This window comes from Tamandua tetradactyla, chromosome 6 (genome assembly GCF_023851605.1).
Source record: "Tamandua tetradactyla isolate mTamTet1 chromosome 6, mTamTet1.pri, whole genome shotgun sequence".
NCBI classification, from domain to species: domain Eukaryota; kingdom Metazoa; phylum Chordata; class Mammalia; order Pilosa; family Myrmecophagidae; genus Tamandua; species Tamandua tetradactyla.
In genome coordinates, this window is record NC_135332.1 from 145,934,413 (window position 1) to 145,951,066 (window position 16,654).

Here is a 16,654-nt window from a genome sequence, read left to right on the forward strand (position 1 = left end):
AAGCAACTCTTAGGCATGCCTATACATAGTCTAAGCATCTACCTACATAAGCTTTGCAAGAGTAAGCCTCATGATCGAGGGCATGGCCTATTGATTTGGGCGTCCCTAAAGTTTGACACAGTATAAGGGGATTCCCTGATGGTGAGGTTTAATAGTTCCATATTCTTTCTTCCCTCCCTCAGGGGACTTTGCCAATACTTTTTGATTATTTGTTAATATACTCTAGGATGTTTCCAGGCATTAAAATAATCTATACAGGATTAAAGGACCTCTTGCTCAAATTGTGCTCTCTGTGTTGTAATTGTTCAAATGAACTATACAGATAGGTTGAATTAAATTATGCACTACAGAAAATTTCAGTTCCACATCAAATAAACCTTTCCTCCACTGGTCTCAGAGAGTATGTATGGTTCTAAAATATAGACACTGTCTTCCTTACCCCTATGTTCTGAATTACTTTAACCCCTGCCTTGAACTTTTTTCTTGGAAGTCTTCCATATGGTAGCTGAAGTGAAGATGTTGCTTGCCTCTTATTTTTTCAAAATAATTCTTTAAAAGCTCGTTTAATTGAATAATCAAGAGGATTTGTGTTATCAATAATCAATTGTGTGAAAGTGTGTGTACTTTGTACTTTAAAAATAGGCTACACATTCTCTATTTGTAGAGAATGTATGTGTGTCCATAGAACTTAACAGCCAATTATCTTTGTTTTTTGTTTGTTTGAATGTATAATTTGATAATTTTGTATAATTGTATACAATTGTGTAATAGGTACCAGAATCAGGTACCTATTTCCTTCAGCCTCTTTCCCTTGAGCCCTGCTTTCACTCCTGGTTCCAGGGAAGCATACTGATCTGCTTTCTGTCACTATAGGTTTGCTTTTTCTGAAATTTCCTATAAATATATTATCTTTTATGTTTGTCTCCTTTCACTTAGCATAGTATTTTTGAGGTTCATCTATATTGTTGCTTGCATTAATAGTTTTTATTTTTTATTTATGAGTCGTATTTCATGGTAAGTGTCTATCACAATTTGTTTATATATTCACCGGTTGATGGACATTTCGATTGCTTCCAGATTTTGGGTATATGAACAGCAAGTGCTGTGAGCATTCATGTATACTTTTTTTTGCATGGACTTATGTTTTGTATTTCTTGGATAAATGTTTTATTTTTCTTGAATAAATACCTAGCGTTGGAATGGTAAATATATGTTTAACTTTACCAGGTACTGGTGTAGTGTACAGTGGCCACAACATTTTTATTCCCATCTGTAATATATGACAGTTTACATTTTACACATCCTTGTGAAAAAACTTGGTATTGTCAGTTTTTTTTTTTAACTTTTTATGTGATGGTGTATCATTGTGGTTGAGTTTGCGTTTTAGCTTTATGTGCTTATTTGGCTTTTCTTGTTACTGCTTTTGTGAAGTGTTTATTCACATCTTTCACCCAATTTTTAAATTGGGTTTTTAGTCTTCCTTTTATTTTGTTGTCAGAATCATTTAAATAATATAAATATAAGCCCTTCATGAGTTACATGTTTTGCAAACATTTTTTCACAATCTGGTTTGCCTTTTTGTTTTCCTGTCTATGCCTTTGAAAGAACAAAAGCGCTTAATTTTTATTAAGTTCACTTTACATATTTTTTCTTTATAGTGTATGTTTTTGGTGGCTTTGTAGGCAAAGAAATCTTTGCCTAATGTAATGCCACAAAGATTTCCTTTTTTCTTCTAGACATTTAATAATTTTATCTCTTACATGTAGGTTTATGATCCATTTTGAAATAATTTTTATTTATGGTGTTAGGTAAAGGTTAGATCTGTTGTTTTTCCATGTCTATATCCAGTTGTTGAATATCTGTTTGCTGAAAACATGATTTGTCTTCATTGAATTGTCTTGGGATTTTTGTAGAACATACATTGATGAATTAATTGTAGGTCATTTCTCCAATTTTTTTTTTCTTTTTCCCTTTTTTTTTTTAACATGGGCAGGCACTGGGAACCGAACCTGGGTCTCTGGCATGGCAGGCGAGCCACTATGCCTGCTGAGCCACTATGGCCCACCTCTCCAATTTTTGACCCAGAATATGTAATGCATTTTTTTTTAATTGGTTCAGGTCAGCTTTTTCAGCAGTTAGGAGCAGTGCATCTCCATTTGAGACTATGTCCATTGTGTTCCCATTTTTCAACCCACTTGGGCCAACAAAAGACTGTAACAGAAGAAAGAAGCTTCTGGTTTATAATTTCCTGAAGAGGAGGAAGTGTGGTGGTAGCATGCCAAATATGTATCCACAGCCTGTCTGCTTGCCTATTTAGTTTCCATTGGGACAAAATGCAGATTGAGATAGCATCCCTAATAATGAACATTTTATGAGCACTTTCTATGTGCCAGGCATCATTCTCAGTGATGTATACTCATTTTATTCTCATATAGCCCCATGAGGTAGGTACCGTTATTATCATCTCTGTTTTCCAGACAAAGAAACTAAGGTACAGAGAACATAAATGACTTGCCTGTGGTTATATAGCAGAAAGTAGGAGAAATGGAACTCAAGCCCAAGCTTTCTGACTCCAGGGACTATGTCCTTAACTCTACCTCTGCACTATCAAAGAAGACTCTATGAGGCCTTCTAATTCTCAGTTCTTCCATTGTTTAAGGCAGTGACTCACCCAAACATTTTTTTTTTAATCTGAGTGCTTTTTATCTAAATCATTACACGTTCCTTATCTTTCAGGTGGGCAAAAGAGGAGCAAGAATTTGGCAAACATGGACGAGTTCTCTACAATGTTGTTAGGGAGTTAGTGTAGACAAGCTGTAGAAGCAGGTCTTCCAGTCCTGACACTAGTTGTTCCTGAGTGTCAGCTGTATTCTGTTAAATCAGAAACTGATCAGGGCAGGACAGGATAAATTCCCTGCCCTTAAGAGCCTGCCATATCTCTTGGGCTCTAGGAGATTTCCAATCAAACTTTCAATGTCCTTGTAATAAAAAACAATCTGTGTCTTAAAATTTGCTTCCTTCGCTTTCTGTGAAGTACTGCTTAAAATAAACATTTTTTCTGTCTTTTTTTTTTTTTAAACTGAGCATGGATTTTGTAGTCTTTGGTATTAACAAGCATTTGATTCACCCTTATATATTCAGGGATGCTTCTGTAGGAAAAGCAGTAACTCCAACTGCTATTCCCCAATCCTATGTGAACTACATGTTTTTTCACTAAAGGGTGCTACTGCTGTATTTTCTCACATGGTGTGGAAATATTCCTTAGCCACAGAAGAGCCCATGGATGTGGTCCAATGTCAACCAAACCACCATGCTCTTTGGGGGAGGGAGGATGTTAGCGGTTGTGTTTGTGTTACAGATAAAAAGGCTTATGAAAGGAAGCTATTGTGTGTTGGGTTGAATTTGAAAGTGGATGAGAGAGTAAAGAAACTTACCAGAAATGAAATGTGAAGATTATTCCCACAGATTTTGGTTTAGCTGTTCTCTTAGTCTTGGAAATCCCTGTTTACATTGTAGATTGTGTTTCAAAATGATGTAGATTAAATTAGTGGTCTACTGTGATCTTTAGTCACGGCATTGTCACTAGTTGGTTGGAAGACTAGGTGAGCTTGGAGTAACTCTACGAAGAAAATTTTATTAAGGAAAATTTGTTTAAAATCTAGTATGTCATTTAGACAAGCTATTAAAATGTTCTAGGACCTTTGTAGAATTTACAAATTTAATTTGACATTAGACTGATTCTTCTGTTTGTGTGTGTGTGTGTAGCAGTACTGGGAAGGGAGTAGTTTGGTTCAATTTAGGCTGGGTATTGTTAAAAGACACTGAAAAGATTAATTTTAGCTATTTTTTTTGATAGTTCAAAAAATCTTTATACAAATAGATAACTGTAGATAAATGTACATTCATGTAAATGTTCGTGACACAATAATAAAGAAATACTCCAATCAATTATTTACATAATTTCTGCAGCTGGTTACAAGGTCATAAAGATAATATAAACACCTTTTTCCAAAACTCATTCCGTATTTCCCTTGTGCTCAACCCCCATGCCTCAGTTGTATGGGATTCTTCACCTGGTGGGATGATCTAAACACTCATTCTTGATGGGCCTGTGTCTTTACTGATCATGCATAAATTGGGTGTCTCCATTCCTATTGACTCTAAACATAAGGCATGTGGTACTTAGGAGCTCTAAGGGATCACCTGTATTCCACACATATTCTTCCTTACCACCTTTGGGTAATAGCAGCCTCACTTCCCCTTGGCAATCAACATCAATCACCTCACCTGGTACAGTAACATCCTATTTTGGCTATTAATTCCGAGGGATGAAAAAGACAAAGATGCTGGGTGGCATTCTTAACATCCTGTTCAATGGAATGATTGTTTTGTCTCTCTCTCTTTTTTTTTTTATTAATTAAAAAAATTAACTAACAGAACATTTAGAAATCATTCCATTCTACATATACAATCAGTAATTCTTAATATCATCACATAGTTGCATATTCATCATTTCTTAGTACATTTGCATCGATTTAGAAAAAGAAATAAAAAGACAACAGAATAAGAAATAAAATGATAATAGAGAGAAAAAAAACCCTATACCTCACATGCAGCTTCATTCAGTGCTTTAACATAATTACATTACAATTAGGTAGTATTGTGCTGTCCATTTCTGAGTTTTTGTATCCAGTTTTTTTTTTTTTTTTTTTTTTTTTTACATGGGCAGGCACCGGGAAACGAACCCGGGTTCTCGGGCATGGCACGCAAGCACTCTTACCTGCTGAGCCTCCGTGGCCCACCCAATTTTAGCTATTTTAATTCCTATTTTATTCATTTTTCTTAAAAATATTTTTATTGAGCAATCTTCACACACATACAGTCCATATATAGTGTCCGATCATTGGCTTACAATATCATCACATAGTTATGTTTTCATCACCATGATCGTTTTTAGAACACTTGCATCCTTCCAGAAAAAGAAATAAACAGAAAAAAGAAAAAACCCGTATATTCCATACCCCTTACCTCTCCCTCTCAGTGACCACTAATATTGAAATCTACCCAATTCTTTACCCTTTATCTGCCCCCCCATTATTTATTTATTTTTTACTTATCTGTCCATACTCTGGATAAAAGGAGCATCAGACACAAGGTTTTCACAATCACATAATCATGTTGTAAAAGCTATATCATTATATAATCATCTTCAAGAGTCAAGGCTTCTGGAACACAGCTCAACAGTTGTAGTTACTTCCCTCCAGCCACTCCAATACACTATTAACTAAAAAGCGATATCTATATAATGCATAAGAATAACTTCCAGGATAGACTCTTGACTCTTTGAAATCTCTCAGCCACTGAAACTTTATTTTATCTAATTTCTCTCTTTCCCTTTTTGGTCAAGAAGGCTTTCTCAATCCCATGACGCTGGGTCCTGTCTCCTCCTGGGAGTCCTGTCCTATGTTGCCAAAGACAACCATGGATGTGATCCAGTGTCAACGAAACCAGGAAACACCCTGGGAGTCATATCCCATGTAGAGCAGGGAGGGCAGTGAGTTCACCTGCCAAGTTGGCTTAGAGAGAGAAGCCATATACCTGAGCAACAAAAGAGGTTTTCTGGGGGGGTGACTTTTAGGCATATCTTTTTTTTTTTTTTTTACAATCACTCTGTCACATTGCAAAAGCTATGTCATTGTACAATCATCTTCAAGAAACATGGCTACTGGAACATAGCTCTACATTTTCAGGCAGTTCCCTCCAGCCTCTCTGTTATGCCTTAACTAAAAAGTTGATAGCTATTTAATGTGTAAGAATAACCTCCAGGATAACTTCTTGACTCTGTTTGAAATCTCTCAGCCGTTGACACTTTATTTTGTCTCACTTCTGTCTTCCCCCTTTCGGTTGAGAAGATTTTGTCAATCCCTTGGTGGTGAGTCCCAACTCATTCTAGGATTTCTGTTCACGTTGCCAGGAAGGTTCACACCCCTGGGAATCAGGTCTCATGTAGAGAGGGGGAGGGCAGTGAGTTTGCTTGTCATGTTGGCTGAGAGAGAGAGGTCTTAGGCATAAATTTAAGTAGGCTTAGCTTCTCCTTTGCAAGAATAAGTTTCATAGGGGCGAAACCCAAGTTTGAGGGCTCAGCCTATTGATTTGATTTTCTCCACTACTTGTGAGAATATCAGAAATTCCCCAAATGGGGAAGTTGAATATTTCCTCCTTTCTCTTCAGTCCCCCAAGAACTTTGCAATTTTTTTTAATTTTCTGCCCAAATTACTCTGGGATATGTCAGGGTATCACACTAACCTGTACAAACCAACAAGAGTTCATGCCCTATTCAAGATTCCATGTAATTATTGTGTTCCAATAAACTGACCATATATGTTACATTAGATAATGCACTATCGAAAATATAAATTTTGCACCAAATAAACATCTCTATCTTTGGTCTCACACAGAAGTTGAAGTTTTAATATATGGATTATATCATCCTTTACCGTGTATTCTGAGTTACCTTAGTCCCATCCACATCAGCTCCGTTCATATCTCCAGTTGAAGTCTGATCACTTTTTCAGCTTTTTTAACAGCTACTGTATGGGTTAATGCTGACTTTCATAGCTTCAGAACCCTAACGCAGATTCTCAGGTGTTACACAAATACCTGAAGTTTCAGGGAACGACCAGATTATACACAAATAGCTCAGTATCTCCGAATTTAGAAATAACTGTCACAACTCCTGAATATATGTGACTGCTGTAAGAGCTTACAATCTAGGTCCCTTTGCAATAGGCCCCAACCTGATAACCCATGCTCTCAACTTCCTGTTTTATTCTTTTTCCAATTTATTTATTAATTTACATATGTGAAATTCACTCTCTGGTAAACAGTTCTGAATTTTGAATAAATGCACATTCCTCTAACCACCACCAAAATAATCAAGATACGGAAAAATTCCCTAATCCCTCCAAAAAAATTCCCTTGTGCTACCCATTTGTAGTCAAACTTCCTGTTTTATTTTATTTTATTTTTTTTTGGTGTCTTTGATTTTGTTTAATATAATTGCCTAACAATAGTGGAAAGAATTGAGCAAGAATTCAATCCTGGTTGAAGTACATTTGAAAAAGCAGTTATAGAAACTGGAGAAGAGCCACAGGCAGCAGTACCAGAGGTGAAATCTAGAGAAAAACTGGATTTTTCTTTTCTGAGATCCTTTAAGCATATATATTTTAAAAAATTCTTTGTAATTCTTATTGTTGTAACATTTCCGATTTTATATATATACCGTAACATTTCCGATTTTAACCACTTTATGTGTACAATTCAGTGATTTTAATTGCATTCACAATATTGTACTGCCATCACCACCATCCATTACCAAAACTTTTTCATCACACCAAACAGAAATTCTGTACCTATTAAGCAGTAACTTCCCAACCCCCACTCCCTGACCCTAGTAATCTGTACTTTCCTTCTCTGTGTATTTGTTTTATTATAGGTATTTCATATAAGTGAAATCATACAATATTTGTCCTTTTATTTGTGGCTTATTTCACTCAACATGATGTCTTCGAGAGAAGCCTCTGTTGCTTCACAAAACAAATTCTGAAGGAATTGGATGAATATTATGAGAAATTTAAGCATGAGACTGGTGGTATACAGAAGAGAGTTCTACATTGCATTCAGAGATGTAGCATGTATCAGAACGTCATTCCTTTTTATGGCTAAATAATACTCCACTTTTGCTCATCCATTCATCTGTTGATGGACAGTTGGGTTGCTTCCACCTTTTGGACATTGCTGCTATGAACGTGGGTGTACAAACATCTGTTTTCAGTTCTTTTGGATATATAATTAGAAGTGTAATTACTGGATCATCTGGTAATTCTATGAAGAAGTTTCCGAGGAACCACCAAATTGTTTTCTACATTGGCTGCACAATTTACATTCCCACAAATGATTGTCATGAGCACTTGTTGTTTTCTTTCCTTTTTTTAAAATAATAACCATCTTAGTGAGTGTGAGGCAGTATTTTATTGTGGTTTTGATTTATATTTCCTAATGGCTAATCTTTTCATGTGCTATTGGCTGTTTGCATCTCTTCTTAGAAGAAATGTTTGTATAAGAGCTTTGCCCGTTTTTAAATTGGGTTTCTTTTTGTTGTTAAGTTGAAGGAGTTCTTTATATATTCTAGATATTAAACCCTTATCACCTATATGACTTCCAAATATTTTTTCCCATTCTGTAGATTGTCTTTTCATTTTCTTGATAATGTCATTTGATGCGTAAATGTTTTTAATTTTCATGAGGTCCAATATAAGCATAACCTTTTAAGAAGAGCCCAGGCAAAGGCATTATTAAATAACACAGTCTCAGATACACTGATGCATTTTTTTTCATAATTATTTTACAGTTTCTCAAAGATTGGTTTCATTAGTGCAGCAGATTTGTATATTTTACAGAGATGGTTACAACAGCATCTCCCATTCTACATGCTCTTCTATTCCTGTTTTATTCTAATCCTCTTTATAATAACATTTGACAAATATTCGTTGATTTTATGCTAGGAGTTAGGCCCTGTGCTAGACATGAGAGTAGGTGGCAGAAGGAGGCCTGCCCAGGTTTCTGCCCTCAAGCAGCTTACTATCTATCTATAGCTGTGAAGAGAAAAAATTATTTTTACCATTTATTGAGTCTTGCTATGTGCCAGTCACTATGACCTGCACATTTTGTTTCTAATCCTTACAATAATTTTGCAAAGAAGGCATTATTTTCCCAATTTTTTTCTTTTACATGGGCAGGCACCGGGAATCGAACCCGGGTCTTCTGGTATGGCAGGCAAGAACTCTGCCTGCTGAGCCACCGTGGCCCGCCCTATTTCCCCCATTTTACAGATTAGGAGACAGAGGTCCAGAGAGGTTAAGAAACTTGGCAAAAGTCACACAGTAAAATAAACAAAGAATGTAGCAGATAAATCTAAATCAGAGTTTAATTAACACATGAAGTTTCTTTAGGAAACATTTAAAACTTAACAGACTCTGGAGATGGCACCATGACTCATAAATACTTGGAAGTGACACACATCACCTCTGCTCACATTTCATTGGTTAGAAATGATCACATGATCCTGCCTAAATGCAAGAGAGCCTGAGGACTTTTGCTGTAGTTAGTCTTCCCATGTACTCAAGAATTGAGAAGTACTGATGGGTAAACATCAGATATCCCTACCCTATATTTCATAATGCAACCCTTGGTATATTATTTGTAGAACCAACATAGTTGGCAAAGAATTCTGAAATGAAAGCAAAGAATGATTATGTGTTATTACTCAATACACATATGAAGGCTAGTCCATTTATTTTATATTCATCTGTACCTGAAACTGGAAGTCAATCTGGGTCTAAATCCTATCACTTAATTTTTAATCTAGCAGTCCATTTCCCTTTATAAATTTGAAAATTAAAATCTTAAAAATATTGATTCAAGTACTAAAGTGGAACTTGGCCTTATTAATACACTCAATTTCATTGTATTTGTTTTAAGCATATGATAGAGTATGCATGATACCACCAAATTTCTGTCACTTTATTAGTGTGTTTTTTGGGGCGGTCGGTAGAGGTGCATCGACCGGGAAACGAATATTAGTGTGTTTTTGCATCAAACAAAATTTTGGAAAATCTTTAGCATACACATTTTATGCTTTAGGAGGATGTAGGATTTTCTCTGTATAGTCAAGTTTGCTAAGATTGGATATCCCCTTGTTCATATTCACAGTGGTCATTTTATCCACCCCCCGCATGGAATGGCTATGGCAATCCCAACCCTATTGTAACTGTTACCTAACTGAACATTTGGTTCTGTTAATCACTCTCACTTCTTGAAAATGCTCTTGGTTTCATACCCCCAGCCTCAGTATCATCTACATACTAAAGGCTTCCAAATGTGTTTCTTAGCCCAGACTTTTGGCTCTCCACCTAGAGGTCTTGAAGGGCAATATAAAAACCTAACACCAATCTTCCCTCCCTGACTTGTGTTTTCCGTCTTAGTGGGTGGCACCACCATCCTTCTGGCTGCTCAAGCAACTTGGATTTATTCTCAACATCTGCCCTTCCCTCATCCTCATCTAATCCATTATTTGTTGTTTCAGTCTTATCTTCTGAACATTTCTGAAATCTGTGCATTTGTCTCCATCCTACTTTGGCCTTTCCACCATACCATGCTGGTCCAAGCTCCCATGATCTCTGGCCTGTCCTACTGCTCTGTGCCTGTGTTCGGTCCCCTCTGTTCTGTTCTCTGCACTGCACCCAGGATGGCCTTTTCAAAATGCAGCTGTGACCCCGTTATTCTTCCCCTTCCATCCCATTGCTCTAGCACTAAGATTTGATTTTTTACAGGTCTACAAAGCACTGTTTCTCATCTGCCTCCTCCACCTCGTTGTGTAGCTCTTTCCTCATCCTGTCTGCTCTGGGCTCCGCACAGTTCTGTGACTGATATGCCTCCTCCTCAGGAGGCTTCGTGCACGCTGTTCCATGGCTGAAACATGCTTGGACTGTGCTTGTTCAATGTGGGAGTCACTGTACACAGGTGGCTATTTAAAGTTAATTAAAATTAAATAAATAAGAATGTCAGTTCCTCAGTCCCAATGTATGGCTAGGTGCTACCTATTGAACAATGAAGATGTAGAACATTTCTATCATTGCACAAAATTCTATTAGACAATGCTATTCTAGAATGTTTTCAGCACGCTTCTTTTGTGACTTCCTCAGGGAAGCGCTCCCTGTCTTCTCTCTCCATTTCCCTACTATAGTCAATCGGTCCATTAACTAAAGACCACCATGAACACATCTACAGTCATTGCTTAATTTAGCTTGCTTCAACAAGGGAGAACATCCCCAGGTGACTCTGAGGTTCTCAGTAAGGGGAACTGGGAAGGGCTCTTCTTCATGATGTAGTGTTTAGTCTAAGAAGTGACTAAATTCCTAGACTAAACACTGAATTAGATCCCACCAAGACAAGGGCACTTGAGGAACTATCTCAGTAATTTTTGTTCAGAATTTGGGCCAAACAAAGGAGGACTGAGGATGTCATTGCTGAGAAGGCAGCAATCACTTAGGAGGGGACGTTATTTGTGTGGTTGTGTTTTCTTTTTGGGGTTCTGTTAGAAACATTGTTTGTCTTCTGTTAGTCTGTCTGTGTGCCACCAGAACCTGGCATGATGTTGAGGATATCAAGGCTGATGGTCAGTGCTGCTGATTTTCATATTCTCATTTGTGATCAGCTATTATAGAATTCTTGCTCTTCTTCAGAGTTCTTGCATGTGGTTTGTAATTTCTTTAATGAATGATGATTTGATTAATGTTTTTTCCCCACAGACTAGAAGCTTCAAGAGAGCAGGGACCAGTTATTTTTTTTCTTTTTTTTTTGGTTCACCATGGTGTCTGTAGCATTTAGTACACAGTAATATTTATTTAGATGCTCAATAAATATTTGTTGAAAGAGTGAATGAATGAATAAGATCTAAAAAAAAAGTGGTGGCTGATTAAACACATGGAATTGTTTACCTATAGATGATTGCAACATAGTTTAAGAAGCATGGTTTTTTTTTTTCCATGGGTTCTTGGCAGATTATCTCCCTTTACCTAAGAAAAAACCTAGAATTTCAATATTCAGGATTTAAATATATTTAATATTACCTGCTGCCTAAAATCCTTTTAGGGTAGCGTAGCAAATATATGTTGTCATCCTGTCTTTACTATCATTTTTCTTAGTTCAAATGATATGAAAATCTTTAGATATAGTATATCAAATTGCAATGTTACAGTGTACCCCCCAAAAAACTTACTCTATTATGATAATGAAGGAGATCCTTGGTCAAGCTATTACTACAGGATAGTATTTAATACACATATATGGTGCTGAGTATGTACCAGGCACTGTTCTAAGTACTTCACCTCTATTCAAGCATTTAATCTTTCCAATCACTGAAAAGTAGAAATTTTATAGATGGAGAAGGTATGGCACTGGCCTGTGGTTGCACAGGTACCAAGTAAAAGAGACAGAACTTGACCCTAGACATTCTGGCTCCAGAATGATTCTTCTAACTGCTCTACTATACTGCTTTTTTGCTATGCTATATGGTCTTTCTGTAATTAACATTCCATTAATTCAGAATTTGTGACATTTGGAATGAGTACTAAAGATAACAGAAAATGGAAGAGATGTTTTATGTATGTGCGGAAACAATTTCCAGTGCAGGAAAACTCTTTAAGAACACCTGCTAACAAGTGAATGATATACATAACACATATATATTGCCCATTGAATGTAGCCCTCAGTATTTTCACAGTAAATTGTAAACATAATACGAAAAATACCTTATTTTCCTTTCTAAAGAGAGGGTAAAACAATTTGGTACACTTTTTTTTTGTAAGCATAATGATTCACCTATTTGTTTTAATTTTGATGACTCTTAAATTTTGCAGAAATTTCGGAGTGCTTCAGTAGGGGCTGAGGAGTACATGTATGACCAGACATCAAGGTAGGTTTCCAGGAGCTGAACTCAAGAAATTTATTAACTGAAGACCCTTTTCATGGACTCCTAAGTTACATTTTTAAGTCTTTTATGTTTTTATACTTTTCTGAACAATATTATTTCCTGTGACTTCAGTCTTTCTCTCTACACAAATGACCTCTAAAATGCTATTTCCAGACTTGACCAACTTTTTGAGTTGGTCTCTAATCATCTTTTCTTCTTTCTGTTTGCTAGACATCTCTTCTTAGGTGTTCTTCTGAGCCTCAAATTCATGTGCCTCCATCTCAACAAGTGGAAAATGAACTTATCTTTTTTTTCCCCTTCTCCTTCTCCTCCTCAGCTACTTTCCTTGTATCTAGTTTTCTGCTTTTATTTCCTATTGTGGTTAATGATTTAACCATCCTCCCAGCCACCCAAGCTAGAGGTATAAGGGTTTGTTTCCTCCCTGCTTTTCTTGTGCAGAACTTGCCATAAAATCAATGGACTTACCTTCATATGTTTACTAAAAATATCTAGTCCACCTGGCATCTCCTTTCCAACTTTACTCTTGTCATCTATCTTCTGAATTATAGCAGTGTAGCTGATATCCCTGCAGCATTTTCTTTCCCCTCCATTCCACTTTACACATAGCTACCAGCTCTCATATACTCAAGAACTTGCATGTACCAGCAATGAGACAGGGATTGAGGGTAAGATAGAACCTCTCCTTACAAGAAACCCATGGACTTAGACTTTTGGAAGAATCAAGTGTTGTGGCAGAGAAATTGCAATACATTTGCAAAGTGAGTCCTCTTCCAGAGATCCATGTGCCAAATGCTGAGAGGACTCAGGGTCCTGTGTGGGGGGGTGGGTGTGGGGCAAGGCTTCACAGGAAGTGGTATTTGAGCTGGATCGTGAAGAATCAGCTGGATGAGTTTGCTACGGAATGAAGGAGGATTAAGAGCAGTTTAGGTAAAGGGTTGGATGGTCTAGGACCTTAAATCATGACCATACCTGCAGTCAAGAGAGAATGGTGAGAAATGATTTTATTTTTCCCATCTGCAGAAGTTGTTTCTCTATACCAGACAAAATTAAACACAAATTCCTTGTGAAGTGGTCAGGGACCTCCGTGTTCTGGTCTCTCTTTGCTTTGAACTTTGTCTTCCATGGTACTTCTTGCTCGTTTGCTTTTATGTAGATGGTCCTTTCCTAGTCTGTCTGTTTTCCACTTGATGTCCTCCTGACACTGCAGGGTCTTGCACTAATCTCAGCCACCCCAGTCAGAATGTATGTGTGTGTGTTTGGTGGGGGATATGATAAAATTCCAAATTACCTTCTAAAATGTGGAAATGCATGTATAATTAACATGACATAAATCCAGATAAACATGTAGTCAGCTCTCAGGCCAGGGAAAAGGGCATTGTGAACTACAGTCACTAGGTCTGATTTCTTTTTCTGCTGCTGTCCTTGTCCAGCAAAGTGACAATTCTGTCAGCCTCTTAGCAGCTGTAAAATAAAGGAGATGGACCAAATCAGAGTTTCCTATCCTGTGTTATGGATAAGCTTGGGAGACAAGAGTCTCCTGAAAATATGTTCAAAATCATTTATATTCATATATAAGCATTTTCTGGGAAGAGAGTTCATCACTTTCTGCATATCTTTAAAGCAACCTGTGCCCTAAAATACCGGTCTAGGTGACAATGTCCTCTTCAGTTCTAAAACTTCAATGGCATTACATTGAAATTGCTTTTTCAAGCAAAATGACAATGGCATTGACTGTCTTGAGTGATTTATTTCCTACCTCATGCTAAGAAACAAATTCTAGAATGTGCTTAGTTTATTAGCTTAAGCCTAAGATTTTTGTCATTTAATAGTAAAATTTTTTTGTTCTTTAATGCTTTTTCTCATTTGAGAAGTAAAAAAAATCAAACATCATGGAAATATTTAACACAAGAAAGAAGAGTAGCTTTTCCACAAGTACGCCATTTTAAGAGGCAAACTTTGAGAGCCATCTTTGTACCTAGCTTACAAAGAATATGAAATTAAGGAATTAAACAATAGATGGACCCAATGAAGAGTTTGTGACAATTCAGAAAACATACAGAACATTTGCTAGTGGACCATCTCTCTGTTGCATCTTATGGTATAGCAGTTTAAATATTTTTGTTTTGTGGTTCAAAACAAATTACAGATAGGGCCTGAGATTTGACCCATGGTTCATTTGCAAACCCCTGCTTTGAAGCAACTCTGTCACAAGTTATTTTGAAGGCTTGAAAAAAAATACATTTTCTTTATGGTATTAGTTTCTCATTAATGAAGGTTTGGTTTTTGGGTTTTCACATTTTGAATTGTCTTTAAGTGGGACATAGCTATTTGAATCATCTCGGTTAGAATAAAAGTAGGTTAAGTATATACATGGATTGAACAAAGGCATTTCATACAGTTGGTTTGTTACTGGGATAAAAATGGCAAATGCTATCAATTTTTAAGTTTCAGGCACACCTTACTGCCAGCTCACAGAGGTTCACCTTATATGACTGGCCTGGTGTATCATGGACTTTTACCCTCTCTAAACCATCTGGTTTATGGGCCACTATTAGATGCATTGTATATGATGCATTAGAACTGACCTTTGGTCTGGTCTCATCTCTTGCCATATGCTATGTTTTGTCTCGAAAATAGAATAAATAGTGGTTAATATTTATTCAAAATGCTATTGATGTATAATTGATTAGGAAGGCAGAAATGTCCAAGGGAATGAATGTGACTGCTCTTTGTTTTCTGTTCACAGTGGTACATTTCAGTACACCCTGGAGGCCACCAAATCTCTTCGTCAGAAGCAGGGGGAAGGCCCCATGACCTACCTCAACAAAGGACAGTTCTATGCCATAACACTCAGCGAGACTGGAGACAACAAATGCTTCAGACACCCAATCAGCAAAGTTAGGGTATGGGTCTCATTTCTCTGAAACAGTCCAACAGAGAGTTGATGAATGGGATTGCTACCTCACAGCCTTTGTGAAACAGCACAGAAAACATTTCCAAAATAAATAATTCTAGAGCAAATGTCTGAGGGTTTGGGGAGGAGAACTTGGTGGCTTGTTGTTTATCATTTTAATCAGTAACCAATAAACCCCAGGAAAGGGACATGTTTGGAGCATGCTTTCTGAATGTATCCAAGGAATTTTCCCTGCTTTATTCATTGCTTATGTGTTACCTACCTTTTATTTAATTTTTTTTTTAATCAATTCATCTTCATTTTTCAAGTAAGGACCTGTAAGTCAGAACATATCTGTGGGCCAGGAAAGAGCAAGTGCTCTCCTCTATAAAGGAGAATGCACTTCAACCCGAGTCTCTAGGGCCCTTTGAAACTTTGTTTAAAAGCCTTTTGCAGTATGGTGTTGACTCAGGATTCAAGGGATGAGGCATGATCTCTATCAGGAGTGAGGAGAGGAATTTTCAGATTCATGCAGGATAGTCTGGATGGTGGGAAATGAAACTGGAGCCTGCGCTCACTGCCCTGGAAGCCTGCCAGCTTCTGGCATTCTCACTGGTAATCTCTCTCTCCTGAAAAGGGAAGTTATAGCAGAGCCTTGAAAAGAGGTTGAAGGGCTCTCTTGACCTGTGGTAAAATGATCTATGCTGCTTGCTTGTGGTGCCTACCCTAGCTTATTTATCCATACCCACCTCCTCCTAAGCTCTTCCGGATGCTAAGAGAGGAACACTCTGGTGCTAATAATACAGTCCGAATTTACCCCTGATCTTTCTGTGAAAAGTTAGCAAATAAGATAGAAAAAAAAAGTATCCAGGTACCTGCTAGTCTGTTTGCTTGCTACTAACTTTAGGTGAACTCATTGCAAAGGTAACCTCCATATCAAATGGATGGTCTGGCTATGTGTCAGTTAGAAGGACAACTCTAACTGATTTCTCCACCTAGCTGGCCTCCCTCCCTCCAAGGCTTCCCAGTCCCTCATTAGAGCTGTAGGGAGCAGGGCAGTTGAGTGTATGGGGAAGGATGGGGAAGACATGGAGCTAATGTCCCACACAAGGCTGAGCCCATTGCAGTGAAAAAATGCCCAGTGTGGAGTACAAGGGTAGGTCAGTGGTAGGATTCCCACCTGCCATGTGGGAGACCCTGGTTCGGTT

At 37.4% G+C, this 16,654-nt stretch overlaps 1 protein-coding gene across 5 annotated transcripts in view; it reads left to right on the forward strand.

Annotated features, from left to right (window-relative positions):
• GRHL2 (grainyhead like transcription factor 2) overlaps nucleotides 1-16,654 on the forward strand; it is a 210,747-nt gene that overhangs the window by 81,871 nt on the left and 112,222 nt on the right. For all 5 annotated transcript variants that reach the window (XM_077167375.1, XM_077167372.1, XM_077167373.1 and 2 more), the window contains exons 5-6: nucleotides 12,480-12,535; nucleotides 15,300-15,456. In XM_077167375.1, the coding sequence (XP_077023490.1) occupies nucleotides 12,480-12,535; nucleotides 15,300-15,456 (213 nt within the window). The remainder of the gene's footprint in view (nucleotides 1-12,479; nucleotides 12,536-15,299; nucleotides 15,457-16,654) is intronic.